General features: G+C 41.6%; 1 protein-coding gene across 18 annotated transcripts in view; it reads right to left on the bottom strand.

The window, feature by feature from the left end:
• AKAP13 (A-kinase anchoring protein 13) overlaps window positions 1-21,059 on the bottom strand; it is a 324,467-nt gene that overhangs the window by 83,064 nt on the left and 220,344 nt on the right. For all 18 annotated transcript variants that reach the window (XM_024982287.2, XM_059879258.1, XM_059879260.1 and 15 more), the window contains 2 exons: window positions 13,770-13,845; window positions 7,224-7,360 (listed from right to left, as the gene is read on the bottom strand). In XM_024982287.2, the coding sequence (XP_024838055.2) occupies window positions 7,224-7,360; window positions 13,770-13,845 (213 nt within the window). The remainder of the gene's footprint in view (window positions 1-7,223; window positions 7,361-13,769; window positions 13,846-21,059) is intronic.

Below are 21,059 nucleotides of genomic sequence, written 5' to 3'. Positions count from 1 at the left end.
GTGTTCCTTTCACTGGGCCACATTGGGCCATATATTTTTATTTTATAGTAAAAGAAAGCTATACTGAGTAGATTCTAAAATAGGGTAAGTTTTGGTTTAAAATTGTCATGACTCCTTTCAAGTTAGTGAGGAGTGACCTGGGCATTCTACATGTTCTATTCCTGGGGCCACTCTCCATCCAGAGGAAGAATATAAATGGTCGTGAATAGCAACTCCAGAAGACACTTTTAGGATGTCTTCGCTTTTCACTGGACTGGGTTGAACAGTGTCCTCCTCAAATTCACATCCTTCTCAGAATGTGACCTTATTTGGCTGGGTCTTTGCAAATGTTGTTCGTTAAGATGAGGTCATACTTCACATGAGAATATTTCCTGAATCCCAAAGGAGTAGTATCCTCATAAGAAGAGAGCGCAGCCCCTCGGATACATGGCTTTTAGGAACCCCTGCCTCCAGAACTATGGAAGAACAGGTTTATATTGTTTCAAGCCACCAGATGTGTGGTAACTGGTTACAGTGGCCCTAGAAACTAAAGCTGCCTAAATGTCTAATTCTCAAAGCAATATCGAGGGACAAACAGAATGGGCAACAGAACAGAAAAATGTGTGACAAGTCTGGTAAAGATACACAAGCAAGGCTTCAAAAGAAGTGAAAGTTTCCATTTATCCATGTACTGCACATTCTTCTTACAAGTTAGCTCTTCCCAGTGTGGAAATGACTTGCAGATGGGAGAGCAGGTACTTCTTTCTAAAAAGGAGAAACCTGCCTAGCATATATGGTCAACATGGTCTTATTCCTGGTGTGTGCTTTTAACTCCGATCTTAACTTTTTAAAAAACAAAAACCACAAACTAAAAGACAGGGAGTTGTTTTTTTTGTTGTTCATAGTAACTGCATGATTTCTTTAGTTTTGCATTCCTGATTCTGATTTAAGAAGGAGGTTCAGACAGTATAATGTTCTTACACTCAAGTATTTTTATGAGCCGGTAGTTGCATCTTGAAAATGGAAAAATAGGACAAATTCAGAAGTTAAGAGAGAGCTCATTTAGTAAGTATTTGAGGCAAATGGTTTTAACTTTAGATTGAATCTAAAGAAGGCTATAATACTCTTTTCCAGGTTTTTTTTTTTTAGTGTTCTCAAGAGTTTCCCAACTTCATCACATCCTTACACTACCTTTGCAGACTAGAAAGTAGTCAGTGGTGTAATGAGAAATCAAACCTGGAATATGGCCATGGTCTTTCTACAGCCAGGTATGTGTCTAGGGATGAGTCATGTGATAATCCTTAGATCTAAAGAAGTTAGAAATTAATATAATGTCTGTTGACAAACATTACCTATTTCAATCATGGATAATGGAGGAAAAGAGAAAAACATGGTTTTTTTAAACTTTTCAGGGTTTTTTTTGCAATGTTCCCTTTCCAGTCTCTGAATCTGTAGTGCTAAAGAGTTCAGAGAAAGCTGCCAAAAAGCAGATGGGAGAAGCACGACTTACACCATTCTTCTCCTTCCTCAAAAAAGTACCAGATCTTAGGGAATGCTATTTTTCTATTTCTATAAATTAGAAGGGGGAACGGTTTCTAACACAAAACAGAATGTTTCATGCTTAGCATTTAAGCCCTTCTAAGAGTTTTTGAGCTGGTCTGTCTGTCTTTCTTTAGATAGGTCTTTTCTCTTAGAACATCTGCTAATTAAATGACTTTCAAGACTCAGAAAATTATTCCTGATGGCCTGGAGGAATGGTGCCATGGAATCAATTTAACTAACAAATATTTTAAAACTTAGTTTTGAATCCATGTCAATCAAATGTACCAGTTAAACTGACCAATGGCACCATTCCTCCTGAGAGTTTCAGGAGGGATAAATGAGGACTAATATCCCAAATCCCACATATATATACAAACACATATTTATATGGAATAAATATTACATTTGAATACTAAGTATTTACGTATAAATACAGTGAATATATCAGAGAAGGCAATGGCACCCCACTCCAGTACTCTTGCCTGGAAAATCCCATGGACGGAGGAGCCTGGTAGGCTGCAGTCCATGGGGTCGCTAAGAGTCAGACACGACTGAGTGACTTCACTTTCATGCATTGGAGGAGGAATGGCAACCCACTCCAGTGTTCTTGCCTGGAAAATCCCAGGGATGGGGGAGCCTGGTGGGCTGCCGTCTATGGGGTCGCACAGAGTCGGACATGACTGAAGCGACTTAGCAGCACAGTGAATATATAAGAACAAAAATACATGTATATATATTAAATATTTTTTCATTCTTAGAAGCAGATGGCCGAAAACGACTGAGATGAGTATTAAGACTGGGTTAGGGCAGAGAAGCAGATGAGACGCTAAAGTGTAGACACAGGAAGGAAGGGGTGATGGAGTCATGTATGGGCACGGCCACCTGCTCCAGGATTCTTGCCTGCAGAATCCCATGGACAGAGCAGACGGGTGGGATCCAGTCCACGGGGCCACACAGAGTCAGACACGACTGAGAGACTAACACACACGCGTGCAAGAAAGCAAGCTTACTGGGGAAACGAAGACTATGTCTGTACCTGAGGCTGACAAACGAATTAGTCCTCTCTTTTCATAACTGCTTTTCCTCCTGCATACAGAAGGATGGAACACACACAAAAACTCTCCCCTCTACCATAAGCTTCTCTTTCCTTGGGGTTAATAAAATTATGAATATCTGCAAGTGGTGATCAGGCTAGAAAAACCCACTAGGTGATGGAGAGAACGCCCTCCGGGCACAGAAAGGGGTCAGGGCAGTGGCTCTTTCCAACACTGGCCTTCCGGCTTCAAGGGCAGGGCTGAGCTGACAGACTGACCCAAGCACACGTAGGTTTTGCTTAATCTAAGGCCAAATAAATTAGGGAAAATGAAATTACATAATAATTACATAAATAAAAGTTAACACAGAAGTCTAAAATAAATGATGTTTATAAAAAGCTTGAGAGAATCTATTTCTTAAATACATGTGCTGCTGCTGCTAAGTCACGTCAGTCGTGTCCAACTCTGTGCGACCCCATAGACGGCAGCCCACCAGGCTCCCCCGGCCCTGGGATTCTCCAGGCAAGAACACTGGAGTGGGTTGCCATTTCCTTCTCCAGTGCATGAAAGTGAAAAGTGAAAGTGAAGTCGCTCAGTCGAGTCTGACTCTTAGCGACCCCATGGACTGCAGCCCACCAGGCTCCTCCGTCCATGGGATTTTCCAGGCAAGAGTCCTGGAGTGGGGTGCCATCGCCTTCTCCTTAAAATACATGAGCAGTATAACTATTACATAAATCTGAACAGCAATTATGTACTAGATACTCACCACTGTGAGGCTTTTACTAAGAGATTTAGATGTATGATTTCTTTTAATCCTCACAACTGTTTGATTTAGTAGCTATTCTTATGTGCATCTGATGAGAAACCTGAAGCTTAGTGAGGTTACATAATAAACTCAAGTTTCTGAGGGACAGACTCTTTTTTTCTTCATCTATTTCCCTTTCCAAGCTCTCCAGGTGATTCTAGGTTCAGCTAGGATTCATACACCTAAAATATATGATTTTTATTTGTCAATTATAACTCAGTAAAGTTGGAAGCAAAGTCACTGAATGGTACCCTCCGGACCGTGTACTTCATTTTATGTAAATATTATAAAAAACAAATCTTATAAACAAATACTGAATTCTAAGTATTGAGAAGTGGAGTGTATTGATATCTATAACTTTGAAGTGTATTAAAGAAATTAGATGACCTAATGGAAAGAATGAGGGGCAGATACCCAATTATGAAGTAAATAACAAAAGGTTAATTGTAGAATCTAGGTGGTGCGTATTCACCGCAGAATTCTTCCTACTTTTCTGTTTAAAAATTTTAAAAAGAGAGTATTGGGGGGGAAAAAAAAATGCCTGATTGGCTTTCTTAACCAGAATCACACACCATGCAGGTATGATACAGATATGTCTATGGAGAGGTACAAACACTATACACACTTGTATATATAGAAATCTAGAAATAGCTATGCACGTTGTATCTTATTACTACACCTGCAGGAATCACCCTTAACACTACCAAAATACTAGTTCTTTAATTTTCATTCATTTATTCAAATACTTATAAGTTATCTGTTATAGTATACTCAAGCACTTGGCATGTGCCTTAAAAATAAAAGCATATATTTAAATGCCTAGTATGTGCCAATCACTTAATCCATTTATGCGCTATACTGATGGCAAGCATCAGCCCCACTTCACAGTTCTGAAATTATAATCATGTCAACACTTGTGCCTTAAGAGTTTACAGGTTTTCTATTCTGGATTCTGTAAATATATTTACTTTTATCTGAAAGTTTAAAAAATATAAGGTAAATTTTTGGCTTGATGTTTAAGTACTTGACAGCTCTGACAGCATATGAAATAAAGGATTTTCTTTTAAGAGCTAGCATGTTGGCGAAGTCACTTTGCTTTTTCTTAATCAATTGTGGGTAGTGTCTTATGATTTTGGAGAAAAAAAAAAAACAAGGTGTAAGGGCTTTATCTTTGGGAAAAAGAGGCAGCAACTATTAGTATAATTCTGCGGACTTCAATTATCCTTTTGGATAACAGAGTGGCCCAGATCATGTATTTTACAACCACATTTTCTTTCTTAGCTAGGGCCAGAAAGAACCCTAGGATTTCTTCTCACTTTAAAAGCAAAAATTAAATTTTTATGCTACTGATCTATGGAAAAGCCAAGACCTTAGGAACCCGCAAATATCCATCAGAAAAAAAACATGAAGTTCGCAACACTCACCAAAGAGTCATATTTGCCAGGAGGCCGGCATGCCAAGTGGAAACATGAGGTTAAGGTGGAAAGTTCTGACAAGCACTGTGGGCTGATGTTAAAGAGCCCTCTGTGAGGCTAAAGTCACACAAGTGGCTGCAGGAAGTGACCTAATGCACACTCATGGTCCACAGAAAAGGATGGTGCAATGCCTTGCCTACACATTAGTCTTTAGAGGAGGAGTGTGGGAGGGCTGGAGCCTGCAGAGACTCCGGGAGGGTCTGATGCTTCACAGCAAATGCTGTGCGGATGACCACAGGGGCAGGCCTCAAGGAAGCAGCTGACGGCCTGTCTGCCACCACTGCCATGCTTGTGTATACGGCACTGGTTACCAAAGCAGGTGCGTGGAGACAGCAAAATCAATGAGTGGATTTCAGAGTTGGGCCCAGCGACGCATCTCAGTTCTGTCACTTACTAGCTGAGTAATGTTGAGTCAACCTCTTTACCAACCAGAGCCTCTGCTTCCTTAGGGGTATAATGAGGATAAAACCACCCACCTTGCAGGGCCGCTGGGAGCATGAAATGAGGTCACCTACGTAAAAAACTTCTGTTCAGTGCCTCACTTGAAGTAAGCACCTTGGAAACACTAGCCTGTCTGTCTCCTTTTCCTCTCACATGTAAACCTCTGGTTTTGTGAATGTTACAGAAAACGTGGTTGCAAAACCTTTCCTGGTCACCAACCGCTGTGGCAGGGTGGAGACACTAAGAGGAAGGACCCTCCGACCTCACCCCCAGCCACCAGACATTCTCGTGAGCGTGAAGAGCAGGGCACGTCTCCGCCATGTCTGGACTTCCTGAGGAACCCCGGCATGGGATGCTGGCCAAAGTTTAGTCAGGGATATGCTTCAACTTTTAAAAATGCTATCTGTGCTGTCGTCCTGGAAAAAACTCCTAAAATCGAGCGCTGGCCATTTTTTATGAACAAAACCTAAACGGTTTTGGCAGGCTGGAATAATTAAGTAACATATAGTCAATGCTAATTCTCCTCAGCTAGGAAAATCATTCAGCTTAGAGATGGCAACATTCAGGGCAAGCTGGCAGGCACCTAGGAGGTTCAAGCAAGTGTTTCTTCACAGAGGAAACTTTACAATTGGTTAAAAAGCTTTTTACTGAGAAAACTGTCCCCCGTATATAAATGTTGAGCAAATCCTCACATATCCAGGGCCCCGTGTGATTACCAACGATTCCATTCTAAAACTGGAATTAAGAGATGATATCTAATGCATTCACCAATGCCTTTTGAGAGGCAGGCACCTAGAGAACGGTATTCCCCTTGGGGAGAAGCAGACACTTTTAGGAGTCCTTAAAATGCAAACCTCAAAAAAACCCTGGAAACTACCTAAATTCTGTTGGTTAAAAAAACAGAGATCATATTGATGTTCTTCTCTGTAAATAACTTCAGAGAAGGATAGCTCTGCCAAGTTAGTGGACTTTTCTACTTTACTTTTCCCTCTTCTACAAGGAATGACGACAGGAATGCTGAAGTCCCTGAGTCTTCCCAATGTCCCCTGTGGAAAGAGGCCAAGGGTAAGGGGAGGCCCAGAGGACACACGAGAGCTGCTGAGCAGAAGGCAGGGAAAGCGCAGGTACAGTCAGAGAGGCTCAAATGCATTCTGGACGAGAGTCCCAGAAGGCCTCTGGTGTAGCTTTAGACCCAGCACCACCAACCTGCCTTGGGGACCTGATGAGCCACTGACCCAACCTCCCACCGCTTCTCTCACGAGCTCCCGCACCCTCACAAGGGCGTCGGCACGGCCGCTTTGTGTCTGCCCCTCCCCAGCTCTCTGTTAAGACAGCCCCCTGCAGCAGGTTAACAATAGCGTGCGCTGACCCGGCTACAGGAAAAGCCTCTATTCTTAAGGAGACAAAACGGACCTTGCTGCAACTAGATACAAACCTAAGTTAAGACAGCATGCCTTGGAGCCTCAACTACTATGAAAACGTGAAGTGACTCATGTGGATGGGTTTGGCTTTCCACCAGGGAGAAAGCTGGATTCCCAAGCAGAGGTCTAGAAAGTTCCAATTAAGCAGGCAATAAGGAGAGCTGACCTCACCAAGCTCAACTGTGAGCTTCAGGCCTAAACACATTAACCAGCCAGGACTCTGTGGTGAGCTTATACACATGACATCTTACAGTCTGTCCTGTGGTCCTTCCTGCCCCCTGAGAAGTAGTCACTGTCATCTGACTTCTAACTCACTTGAAAGGAACATCCATTTCTTTAGGGCTCAATGTAAGCTTCACAACCTGCATGGAACCAGCCATGACTCTACAGAAAAGAAAGTAGTCAAGGTGTCTTTCTAAGGCCCGGCCACCTGGAGCTTCATTCTCCAAAAGGGAGCCTTTACAAGTCACTGAGATCATGTAAGAGATGATGGCTAGCCAGAGTCGCACACTGAGGCCGACGGTACCTTGGAGAAGACAATGCTGTCCACGTCTTCACTGGGCGAGTGAAAAAGGTCAGAATCGCTCCCAGATTCTCTTTTAAGGACACCTGGTTTTGAGGCACACTCTCGGCCCAGTCCAACATCCAGGAAGCTGTCACATTCTGAAAAAGAAAGTTCATTCAACCACTGCTTTAAAAAAAAAATATCTGTTTCTTTTCATTCCATCCATCAGCGTTTTAAATCGATCAACTACCTAATCTCCTTCCCTTCCTATATTTTTTCTTTTTAAAAAAATTAATTTATTTAATTGGAGGCTAATTACTTTACAATATTGCAGTGGTTCTGCCATACATTCATATGAATCAGCCATGGGTTTACAGGTGTTCCCCATCCTGAACGCCTCTCCCACCTCCCTCCCCATCCCGTCTCTCAGGGTCAGCCCAGTGCACCAGCCCCAAGCACCCTGTCTCATGCATCAAACCTGGACTGGCGATCTATTTCACATATCATAATATACATGTTTCAATTAAGAATCTGTAAAGGACACAAATTTAGTTGCTTTCAATTCTCTGTTGATAACCTGAGTCTGTCATATAAATCATGGGTACAAAACAGAAAAAACCACAGCAACAGTGATGTAGAACTATAATAACACCTATGTATTTAAACATACATCTTTTCCTTTTGGTAGTTAGAGAATTTATTTCTTTTGCTACCAAAATCTGAAGTTCTTCGTTAGGAAACTATGTGATAGGGTTTGCGGGCAATTTCTGTTTTGAGACTTAAGTTCTTTCTGGAAACTTGTTACTTTATCAAAATACTAAGATGAAAGACAAAGAGGAAGCATAACTAATAAGCATACCAGTGTATTAAACTTATAGATTTTATTATGCAATAACTGAAATATAACTATTTAACTTGTCCTAGATAGATCTGGTATTGGATGAATACTGTGATGAAGAAAAATACATAATCTAGAATCTGTTTTCAGTTCAACAACTAGGATATGAACTCTGGGGAAGCAGAGGGGGGGGGGGAGCAGAGAGAGGGGGACCTTGACAGAAATATTGTACTGGTACCTCAAAGAATTCCAAAGGCTTAGTATACCTAAATTAGCTCAGTATTTAACTCATTCTCTCCCTTAACTTTGTATCCAAAAGGGACATGTGACCTGGTAACAACAGAAATTAAAACACTGGTACATAGTGATACCAAGAAAGATATCAACCTCCTTCAGGAAGTTTTGAAAGATGAAGCGATTCCATTCTAGTTGGCATGATGTGTGACTTGGAAAACACATGGAAGTTTATCAAATCTTCAGGTGCTACTAAGTGATGAGGGACACAGCAGACAACCCGGCTGCTGGGCAGTTCAAGAGAACTCTACCTGGAGGTTTTGCTTGAAAGGAAATTCAAGAGGAGTTGACAGCACAAGGTGACGGCAAAACGAAAGACACTAACAGCTTCAGGCCCTATTTACAGACAAAGCACAGGCATGACAGACAGTGTACCCAAGTCCAACATGGGGAGGGTCTGGCCACGGCCAGTGGGGGCCACCAGTGCTGCACCTCCACGGCGGTGTCTGTTCCTAAACAAACCCCACTGAAACACTGATAAACGTGGCAATGAGGTCACGAGAGTGGAAATGCCCGAGATACATTCAGGCTGCAGAGGAGCTTGAAGAAAATGTGTCTGAGGACGGCTGAAGGCTCGCCCAGTGAAACCAGAGCTTCACTGTAACTGGGCTTCCGGTCCACAGACTGACAGACACCTGAAGTCATCAGGGTCATTCACTATGAGGGCTGGAGCAAAAAAGTGTGCCTGTGGCAAGAGGTCTCGAAAAAACTGTCTACACAGAAGAGGGAGTGGAGGCTGAACGAGATGTGCTAGTGTCTCTTTTAATTCTTAGAGTCTATGCTTAGACAGTGTGCTTCGTTAGTGGCGCAGCAGTAAAGAATCTGCCTGCCAATGCAGGAGATGCAAGAGATGCAGGTTCAATCCCTGGGTTGGGAAGATCCCATGGAGAAGGGAATGGCAACCCACTCCAGTATTCTTGCCTGGAGAATTCCATGGACAGAGGAACCTGTTGGGCTACAGCCCATGAAGCTGCAAAGAGTTGGATACAACTGAGCATGCACGCACATCACACATATGCTTAGATGGTAACCGTGTGTACATGTCAGTGTTCAGAGATGAGAATAGAAAGGTTCTCTTATCTAAATTAAATAATAAGTGATCATTAATTAAGTGATTAATTATTAGCCCTGGATTCATGCTGATGTTTGACAGAAAACAACAAAATTCTGTAAAGCAATTATCCTTCAATTAAAAAATAAATTTATTAAAAAAAGTATCAGCCCTGGATTAACCAGGAATCTAAGACAAGGTCAAAAAGGTACTGCACTGATACAGGTCATGAATTACTTGTCAACAAAATGACCTCTTCTGTTGGTGAAGCATCTGACTGGGGACTGGGGATTATCCAAATAAAGCGCTGCCTCATGTTTGTGTGTGGGAGGGTAGGGGGCAGTTTAATCTTGGGGTAGAAATGAATATATTAAGAGGCAATTTCAACACAAAAGTATTAATACATAAATCATCCCACAGGAATTGAGGCAGGGCTTACAGATTAATCTGGAAATGTTTCTATTTAAAGTAGAAAAGTAGTCCATTTCAATCTTGGTCCAAACTGTTTCTGTGTGTGTTAGTTCAATGGGACTAGCCCTGCTTTTAAAAGCCTGGAAATCACAGGTATTCTAGAATTTTGGGCGTTTTTCCCCCCCTTCACAGTTAGAGTATGTACTAACTTAGGTGGAGTTGGTGGCTGTGAGTTTTCTACTTGCTCCCCCCACCCCCCACCATCCTGGCTTTCCCCACTTGGAAAAATCAAAAACTCCACTCTGTGGTTGAGGGGAAAACAGCGGGGGAGGGGGCTGCCCAAGAAGCAGAAAGGGCTGTCACAGCAGCTACGCTGAGCCGCTCGCTGTCCAGCTGGCAGTCAAACAGACCACGTCCAAATTCCAGACTGGAAAACGCAGCAGTTCAAGACATTCTAATGGAAAATTCACAGGGAAGATCCAAACTCAGTCCCGGGAGGAACACCTCACCCAGGGAACGAACCCGAGTCTTGGATGGGATACAACGCTGACTGTCGAGCTGGGGCGGAGGGAAGAGGATCAAAACAAGGAAAAAGGGAGAGAAGAGGACCTGAAGGCGTTATGAAACCCTCACAGATGGAAGTGCGAGGCCCCTCATCTCACATATGCTGGCAGGTTTTCAAAACGAATGGAATCTTTCTTCCTAATCCATAAGGTGGAGCATAAGGAAGGTATAAACAGGAACAACCATCATGGGGTTTAGATAGAGTGAGGTGGGTTCGGCTTAAATCAGGATCTGACTACTAAAAGACCCCCAGGCAAGAGTCATTCTTGACCTCTAAGACTCAGTCTCCTTACCAATGAAATAGGATAGTGTGTCCCTCCCTAAAATAGTTGTAGTGATGGTGAGAAAGAATTCACACACTTAGTAACGGACATCTGCGCCTCGGCACACAGCAGGCACAGTATGATACACACGTCTAAAGGGGTTAACGCTTCATTAACCCTAACTTGTGATCTGACAAATGTCCAGTGAGGACACGACACTTTGCGGTGGGTCAGTCCTATTCTATGACCCGTTTATAAGTCTGTCTCTTACTTTTGTGCCCTGAGCAACCACCTTTTTAAAAGTAAGCAAAATGTAATGTGCACTTTCAAAGTGCTTATCAGGTCACTCGGGCTTAAAGTTTACATATGCAAACAAATTATAGTTGGGGAAGGAAAACTTAGCAGCAGCCCGCTCACTGGGCTTTGCTGACCCATGTTAACCGTAATCCATATGCACTTATTTCTACTTAAATAAGCATGCATTTATCCTGGACTGAAGATTACACAAGTGAAAGAAAGTGAAAGTGTTAGTTGCTCAGCCATGTTCCACTCTTTGCAACCCCATGGACTCTAGCCCACCAAGCTCCTCCGTGCATGGGATTCTCCAGGCAAGAATACTGGAGTGGGTTGCCATTTCCTCCTCCAGGGGATCTTCTTTTTTTTTTTTTTTTATTTTTAAACTTTACAAATTGTACTAGTTTTGCCAAATATCAAAATGAATCCGCCACAGGTATACATGTGTTCCCCATCCTGAACCCTCCTCCCTCCTCCCTTCCCATACCATCCCTCTGGGTCGTCCCAGTGCACTAGCCCCAAGCATCCAGTATCGTGCATCGAACCTGGACTGGCAACTCGTTTCATACATGATATTATACATGTTTCAATGCCATTCTCCCAAATCTTCCCACCCTCTCCCTCTGCAACAGAACTGCCTTATGATCCAGCAATCCCACTGCTGGGCATACACACTGAGGAAACCAGAAGGGAAAGAGACACGTGTACCCCAATGTTCACCGCAGCACTGTTTATAATAGCCAGGACATGGAAGCAACCTAGACGTCCATCAGCAGATGAATGGATAAGAAAGCTGTGGTACATATACACAATGGAGTATTACTCAGCCATTAAAAAGAATACATTTGAATCAGTTCTAATGAGGTGGATGAAACTGGAGCCTATTATACAGAGTGAAGTAAGCCAGAAAGAAAAACACCAATACAGTATACTAACGCATATATATGGAATTTAGAAAGATGCTAACAATAACCCTGTGTACGAGACAGCAAAAGAGACACTGATGTATGGAACAGTCTTATGGACTCTGTTTCAGGGGATCTTCTTGACCCAGGGATCAAACATGGCTGTCCCACACTGTGGGCAGATTCTTTACCATCTGAGCCTCTAGGGAAGCCTCAAGAGTATACAAAGTGACGTTAAATAAAGGTTGTTATCTTATTTAGTCTAACACTATTGTTCTCTTGAGCTGAGTTTAAAAGCAAAAGAAAGAAACCTGCATGATTGAACATATCTAGAATTCACAAGAAACTATGCCTACAGTCATAATCTCAGGCCTCAAGTTCAGGAGCATAATTCAGGATTTTGTTAAACTGAGGTTTAAAAAGATTCGAAAGAATCAAAGTCTTTCAGGGGGTGGGGTATGGAAAGAGTCAACAATATTTAAGATTATGCCCTGGGGAAAATGCTCAGGGGTTCAAATTCACCTCTTGAAAGGAGTAAAAATAAACTGTGGCATGTGGAGAACCTTCCTGTGAATATTCTAACTGTGAGGCAACCTCTACAGGGCAGACAACTTCACGGCTTGAGTGGCTGAGAGCAATTACACTTCTAGAAAAAGCCCCTAACAGCTAAGGAACTAAAACAGAGTGAGTAGTATACTTTCAAGTAGAAGATTCTAGGGGATTAGATGGGGAATGGGTCAGCTACATCTGTGAACAAGGTCAATCTTAAAATATTTGGAGACCCTAAACACAACAGCATAATAATATTCTTTAATTTCTGTATGAAAGAAAAATAGGAAAAAAAAAAACAACTCTTCTCATATTTGTTTCCAACACTTTCTTTGGAGCAAAGTCAGAGGGTTGAGAATCAGCAGGAAACTTCTCTTTAGGAAGAGGATTTGAACCATCTTGTTCTTAAATTTCTTCCTACTGCCATACATCCACAGCTAAACTGTTTCTTAAAAAGACCAGCAAATGAGAACTCAGTAATTTTTAAAGCAAGTCAGGAAAAATTAAAAGGTTAACAGAGGTTTTGTTGGGTAAAGCAGACTCAAGAGCCCAAAATGCAAATTACCAGCTGCAAGAACAGCCATAGGGTACTTGAGTGACTCACCAGTCATTTGGACCCTTCCCTTAAGGAAAGCCAGTAGGCCTCAGGGATGATGACAATAGAGCACAGACACAGGAACAAACCCTGCCTCACAGTGAATCAGAGGCTCAACCTGGGTAAGAAGTCAGGACTCCTAACAACCATAAAACATGTACTGTGTCATTAACCACCAAGGTCTTAAGGTCTTTTACCCTCATCTACTGTCACTAATACCTCGTGGGTGCTTAAGGAAAGCCTCAACTGCTGACCGTATTTCCAAAGATTATGATTCTCAACCTAAGCTACACAGGAGAGGAACCAAAGGCTCTTTTAGAGATCTGATGCTCAGACCACACCTCAGCCTAATTAAATTGGAATCACTAGGGGGTAGGACCCAGACATCAGTGTATTTTTAAACCTCCCCAGGTAATTTCAATGTGCAGCCAAAATCAAGAGACCTGGGATTAGTCCTTAATAACATATTAAGGACTTAATAATCATATTAAGAAACCATTATCACATGTACATATATATGCACAGCACATATGCCTTCACAGATGAATTAATCAACTATAAAGTCACCTATGGAAACTTACTACTAAAATGAAATTTAGGTAATTACATGTCCATTTTCAGCTGTGAGATAGATAAAAGGCCTAGAAACCCAAATCACGTAACACTCTTCTCACTTATCCCACTGATGCTCATGAAGGACGGATCGCCAACATTCTGCATGAGAGTGGGATGGTGGCTCTGGAAGAGGGACATTTTGGATGTAGTTATTCAAGCAAACCGGAAGGTGGAGAATCCCCACTTACCTGGGCTCTGCGTGGGAGCCAGAAGAGATGCTGCGTCAGGGCACGGCTCAATGGTACACCAGTTTTCTCGGTTTATCTGAAGGGAAAGAAAGAGAGACTGAGTAAAAGTCAGGCATAAAAACCAAAACAGAAAAAGACATGCAAAGAGGAGATCATGGTGCGGCCAAGGGTGAAATAAAGAAAAAAGAAGCTAACAGGTAAAATGGATCAAATGTTGAAATACGTATCTCACATCCAAGTCAGAAGCAAATGCAAAAATAATTCCTGTTTATTCAAGGATTACTGTATGTTGGATATCAGGTTAAGAATTCTACATACATTATTTCCTTTCATCCTAAGAATTCTACATATATCATTCTATTTAATCCCCACACTAGCTCGAAGAAGTTTGTATTATTTCTCTTGCCAAAGAATAACTAGGCTTGAAGGACCTACATTTGTCAATTTCTCATCTTTGGTGAGAAGATGCTAAAGTATATGGGTGAGAAAGAACAACAGGTTTCCTAAACATGCTAAGCGAGATAAGGTAGAAAGCTATGGGGCATTCTGTCCAATTACAACTGCTTGACAAAGAGCAAATGCAAGAAATTAAACTGCTTGCAAATAAACCATGCAAACCTAGAGCCACAGGAAACAAAAACACCAAATCACTGACTCGTTTCAGCTCTTTTCCCAGTAGAGACGAATGGAGGCTGGGACCAGCCTGAAACATCATCACTGTTTCAGCTCCTGGTGTGTTACAGAATGATGCCAAAAATTTGAAAGTGATCTTTGAATGGAAAAGAATATTCAGCAGGTTCCCTAGGATTATGCAAAGTATCCCTTTTCAAAATGCAATTTGAGTGTGTATAAGGAAGAAACCTCAAATTCAGTAACCTTAACAAACCCAATCCCCATCTTTCAAAGAATGGAAACAGCAAATTTTCCTTAAAAAACAAAACAGAACCTTTCATTTAGAGAAGGATTTTCTGACTGTGAACTGCACCTCACTTGAAATGAGCCAAATTTCACTTCCAGTGAATTAAGTTTCTCTGTCAACAGGAAAAGCAAGGGTCCATAATTACTGTACTTTTGCTCCATGAACACAGCAACAAATTTTAAATAGATAACAGAAATTTTAAAAGCAGACCCTTTAACAACAGTGAAGAACACTGAGCAGCTCTCAATTATGATGACATTGCTCTCTCCCAGTCCATGACCTTCAACACCTCTCCGGTCAACATTTTAGGAAACTTTGTTAAAACTCTTGATGTGAGAATGTTTTCATCACCTTTTCAGACATTACTCTATGGCCAATGAGTAAACAGAATTTTCTTCACTGTCAATACTTGAGGGACGAACTGACTTCACTTTTCATGTCATTTTAGGCATTTGTGTGTTACAGAAAATGAGTTTCACATTTTGCAAAATAACATATAAATATATAAATAATACAAAAAATAATGTATTACTTAACAAAAAAGTTAGCAGAGTATCATTTAATATACAATAAATATTGAAAGAAAGTTAAAATTAAATCAAATCTCTTTAATGGAATACACTGATTTCTGAATAACAATGACGAGAACATACTAGTGACGGGAGGCAACTCCTCAAAGATCTCCCTGTGAGTGTCTCCTGAGCAAAGGACGCTGTCTGTGCTTTCATTCTAGGCTGTCTTGTTAAGAATGTATCCATACATATCACACAGCCTCCGGAGACAGAGATACTGTTTCTTTCTGTGTGATGACAGAGGTGTGAAGTCAGAACAAAAGTGAGGCAGGCTTACTGCACACAGCAAAAATGCAGGGGTCCCACGGCTGGGCCTCCTCAGCTGTGACACAGCATCTCCCCGGGCCCCTCGTGTTGCCCCCATGGGAGCAGGGCAGCAAGCAGCACCAACAAGAAGCTGATGCTCAGGGTGCTTTTTGACTTCAGACAGCAGCCATGAAACTGTCAGGCTGACTTGGTAGCTTGCAAGCAGGGTGAAATCTCAGACTCCATCAGTTTTGACAATTCAGTTCAGTTGACAATTAGTATATATTAAATAGTATTGATATACTTAAAGGCAGCAGCGGCCAAAAATCTCCTGATGACACCTATGTGGCGAAAAGCTTTAATCTGATTCAATGTTTCACCGAGTGGTTGTGCTTGAGTGATCATAAAGAGACAACTAATATCCACTCTAACTTTTCTATAGGTTCCTAAATCTTCTTTAATGACTACTAACTGGCTATACCCCAATACAAAATGTCTTTGGTGTTTAAAAAAAAAAAATTTAAACTTCAAGAAAGAAAGCAACACTGGAACATTATTGTTAATTAACTCCAGACTTTGGATTTCATTCCTTTTTCCATTAATGTTCTTTAATGGTCCAGGATCCAATCCAGGATCAGCTAGTTCAGTTCAGTCACTCAGTTGTGTCCTACTCTTTGCAACTGCAGCACACCAGGCCTCCCTGTCCATTACCAACTCCTGGAGCTTACTAAAACTCATGTCCATTGAGTCAGTGATGCCATCCAACCATTTCATCCTCTGTCGTCCCCTTCTCCTTCCGCTTTCAATCTTTCCCAGCATCAGGGTCTTTTTCAATGAGTCAGTTCTTCGCATCAGCTGGCCAAAGAACTGGAGTTCCAGTTTCAGCATCAGTCCTTCCAATGAATATTCAGGACTGATCTCCTTTAGGATGGACTGGTTGGATCTCCTTGCAGTCCAAGGGACTCTCAAGAGTCTTCTCCAACACCACAGTTCAAAAGCATCAATTCTTCGGTGCTCAGCTTTCTTTATAGTCCAACTCTCAAATCCAACATGACCACTGGAAAAACCATAGCCTTGTCTAGACGGTCCTTTGTTGGCAAAGTAATGTCTCTGCTTTTTAATATGCCATCTAGGTTTGTCATAGCTTTTCTTCCAAGGAGGAAGCTCTTAATTTCAGGGCTGCAGTCACCATCTGCAGCGATTTTGGAGCCCCAAAAATAAAGTGTCTCACTGTTTCAATTGTTTCCCCATCTATTTCCATGAAGTGATGGGACCAGAAGCCATGATCTTCGTTTTATGATTAAGTTTTAAGCCAACTGTCACTCTCTTTCATTAAAAGCCTCTTCAGTTCTTCACTTTCTGCCATAAGGGTGGTGTCATCTGCATATCTGAGGTTATTGATACTTCTCCTGGCAATCTTGATTCCAGCTTGTGCTTCAACCAGCCCGGCATTTTGCATGATGTACTCTGCATTAAGTTAAATAAGCAGGGTGACAATATACAGCCTTGATGTACTCCTTTCTCTATTTGGAACCAGTCTGTTGTTCCATGTCCAGTTCTAACTGCTGCTTCTTGACCTGCATACAGATTTCTCAGGAGGCAGGTCAGGCGGTCTGGTATTCCCATCTCTTGAAGAATTTTCCATAGTTTGTTGTGATCCACACAGTCAAAGGCTTTGGCATGGTCAGTAAACCAGAAGTAGATGTTTTTCTGGAACTCTCTTGCTTCTTTGATGATCCAACGGATGCTGGCAATCCAGCATACCACATTACATTTTGTGTGTGTATATGTCCAATTTTGCATTTTAAGACCTTTATTGAAATATATGACAAAGGTTTGTATAGTCAAAGCTATGGTTTTTCCAGTAGTTATTTACAGATGTGCGAGTTGGGCCATAAAGAAGGCTGAGCATGAAAGACTTGATGCTTTCCAGTTGTGGTGCTGAAGAAGACTCGAAAGTCCCTTGGACTGCAAGGAGATCAAAGCAGTCAATGCTAAAAGAAAATAAACCCTGAATATTCAGAAAGACAGGTGCTGAAGCTCTAGTACTTTGGCCACCTGATGCAAAGAGTCGACTCACTGGAAAAGACCCTGATGCTGGGAAAGACTGAAGGCAGGAGAAGGGGGTGACAGAAGATGAGATCGTTGGATAGCATCACTGATTAAATGGACAAGAGTTTTAGCAAACTCTGGAAGATACTGAAGGACAGTGAAGTCTGATGTGCTGTTGTCCATGGGGTTGCAGAGAGTCAGAAACGACTTAGCGACTGAACAAGTTGAAACCTAATTCATATTCTCTAAAACTCACCTATTTAACTATTAAATAGTCTATTCAGTGGTCTAGCATCTTAACACAGCTGTGAAACCATGGCCACTATCTAATTTTAGAACATTTTCATGGCATAAGAAAGAAATCTTGCATCCATCAGTAGTCACACCCTACCCCAAACCCCTGCCCTCCCGGTTCCAGGCAACCATTAATGTAAGTTCTGTCCCTGTGTATTTGCCTCCTCTGGACGTTCTGTATAAACGGACGCATACATTCTGACGCCTCTGCTTGCTGGCTTCTTGCACTTGGCTTTCACGGTTCATCTGTGTTTCAGCATTTTATGAGTACTGTACCCTGCTGCCTAATAATCCATAACGCTGTATGGACATGCCCACACTCTATTTACTCTTCAGCTGATAGACATGTGGGCTGCTGTTATGAATAATCCTGTCATGAATATTCATATACGAGCACTGGACATGTTTCACTTCGAGTATACACCCAAGAATGGGACAGCTACGTCAAGCGATGAAACCTTTACGTTTAATAAAGTCTGAGGGCTTGCCAGACTTTTCCAGAGTGGCTGTGCCATTTGACGTTCCTACCACCAATGTCCGAGTGTTCTAATTTCTCCACACCCTTGCCAACACCTGCTACTGCTCTTACCTATTTAGATGTAGCCAACTTGGCGGGTGTGAATGGTATCTCACGTGAGTGTATGAGATACACTTTCAGCTTTCCCTTTTTTTAAATCTCTCTCTTTTATCAAAGTACAGTGGACTTTCAGCGTTTCAGGTGCACAGCAAGGTGACTCGGTTATACACATGCACGTGTATTATTTTTGAAATTATTTCCCATTACAGGTTATTACAAGACACTGACTATAGTTCCCTGTGCCATACAGTAAACCTCTGTTGCTGGTTGCATTTTTTTTAAAATTAGAAATCTAGCATTCTATTCGTACTAAGTAGAATCAAAATGTCATAAATTTTTTTAGTAGGCAAAAATTCATAAGTTTTCTAAAAATATATATATTATACATATTATGTATGTATATGTATACAAAAGCTTTTCTACTAAGCTTGATAGAGGCTTGAGAAAAAAAATTAAAAAAAAAAAAGATGGAGAAACTGGAAAACAAACTAAATGAAATCAGAGCACTGAATAGGAAATAGAAAAAGTGAAACAAACTATATAAAAGTAAATCAAAGATGATCATGTGGTTCAGCTGGTTTTAAACATGACTGCTCATTGGAAACATACTTCCAACTTTTCTTTTAAAATGGAAACTATTTTTTAACCTATTGATTACTTTCTAGGAAAAGGAAGACTCTACAAAGACTTAATGCCGAACACCCTCAGATTTGTTTCTTTCTTTCATTAAATAAAAATGTACTAAATATCCTCAATGTATCAAAACATTTGTGTCAAGCCTTAAAAGCAGTAGTAGTAAAAGAACTGAGTCCTCTAAGAACTCAGTGGGTGTGAGAGAGATGTGGAAAAATTAAGTAAATAACTCTTCCACAGCATTCTGCACACATGAGCCACTGAAATGAGTGTGGACAAAGTGTCCTATGATCAGTAGAAATGGGAATCAGACTGAATGAGACACTCTAACGCCAAACTATATCTGAAATTCTTTATACATTTCTGCCCAGGTCACAAATGTAACACACAGAAACACTGGGCCAGATAACAACTCCTCTCTTTCACTTTACACAGGCATTATTGCACAATACATGTGGGGGAGGGGCCAGAGACGGCCAGACCCTGTATAAGCAGAAGAACTGGAGTTTCACAGAAGTTAAAAGCCGAGGGCTGAAGACAGAAGGTAGGACCACAGTGCCAACTGCTGCTGAGAAGCTGGAACTGATACATTTTTAAAAAGAAGTCACTGAATTGGGCAACCGTGAGGTTTATGGTGACTTTGGAAAGAAGAGTCTGAAACAAGACAGGTGATACCAGAATTAAAACTGTAAAACATCCCATTATATTTCTAAATTGTACTTTCAAGTTTGCAGACTACTGTCAACTGGATGGGACCCTCTGCCTGTCCCATTGGGAGGCACGTCGCCATTTTTGAGACGAGGCCACACGCTGGGTGAGGCTAGATTTGGGGATGGTAGATTTGTGTGCGAACTATACTGTACTGGTAACTGCATCTGCTCAAAAGACCGTAAGCTCCTTGAGAAGTGAATCCTACCTTTAAAAATTCCACAGATCTCCCCACGAGTAGGTAGCAGATGCTCAATGAATAATCTTTGAGTTTATTATCCTCAATGATTTGTATATAGAACTAAAGGGAGAACCTTTGAGATGATCACCCCACTCCCTTTATCAGATCTATTAGAAAGGGGGGCAGGCACAGCGGGTGAAGGGACCTGAAGGAGGTAACAGAACGTTTAGGGGTGGAGTGAGGACTCATTTTTCCTCACTCCCAGTCCAGTGCTCTTTCCCCACCCTTACAAGTATCTCTTCTTGTTCTTAACTTTGTCTCAGAATTCAACGACTGTTTAAACAATTTTTAATAGCAATATGAAACTGAAAAAATCTGGCAAAGGAGCATTTAACATCTCTGGAGATTATTGGCTGGAAAAGAGAGTCACTGCTTAAATTAGACAAAAACATTTAGAAAGTAAAGTATCATAATGAGAAAACTCAAATATGAAACTGGGGGTGCCAATTTTCAGAACATCAAAATGCTGTAACTGAAAGAAATGTTTTGTTTGTTTGTCTTGGCTTTGTCTGCTTTCAGGAGCCTGCGTTTTCAGTCACTAACAGTTAATTACCAACGACGTGCTGAGCAGGCTCACCGCCTCCAAGCACTCAAGGAAACCTCAGGAAATCCGACAGCTATGCAGCTCCAGCTAGTTCCTTCTGTGGAATCAGGACTCATTCACAAACACTTCAAACTAAAACCTACACTGAAAATCAGTATGATTTCAGGTAAATCAGAGACTTCCTCACCAGGAAAGAGTGAGTAAATCTAGCCCAAGAAGCCTTCTTCCTATTGCTACCTTGTTGATTAAACCACACAGCTGGCCAGTCAGCTTTTGGGGAGTACCATGCCCACTTTAGGCAAGAAACAGTGTCAAGGACAGCAAGAGAAAGACAAATCGTGATCCTGGTGACAATTTACACAATGGGTCCCACAGTTTAAAAGTACGAGGAATCTTCTTTCATTTAAAATGTTAAGGATGGACTTCCCTGGTGGCTCAGTGACTAAGAATCCGCCTGCCAATGGCAGGAGACACGGGTTTCATCCCTGATCTGGGAAGATCCCA

The sequence above is a fragment of the Bos taurus genome, chromosome 21, assembly GCF_002263795.3.
Source record: "Bos taurus isolate L1 Dominette 01449 registration number 42190680 breed Hereford chromosome 21, ARS-UCD2.0, whole genome shotgun sequence".
NCBI lineage: Eukaryota > Metazoa > Chordata > Mammalia > Artiodactyla > Bovidae > Bos > Bos taurus.
This window is presented reverse-complemented; position numbering and strand designations above follow the sequence as displayed.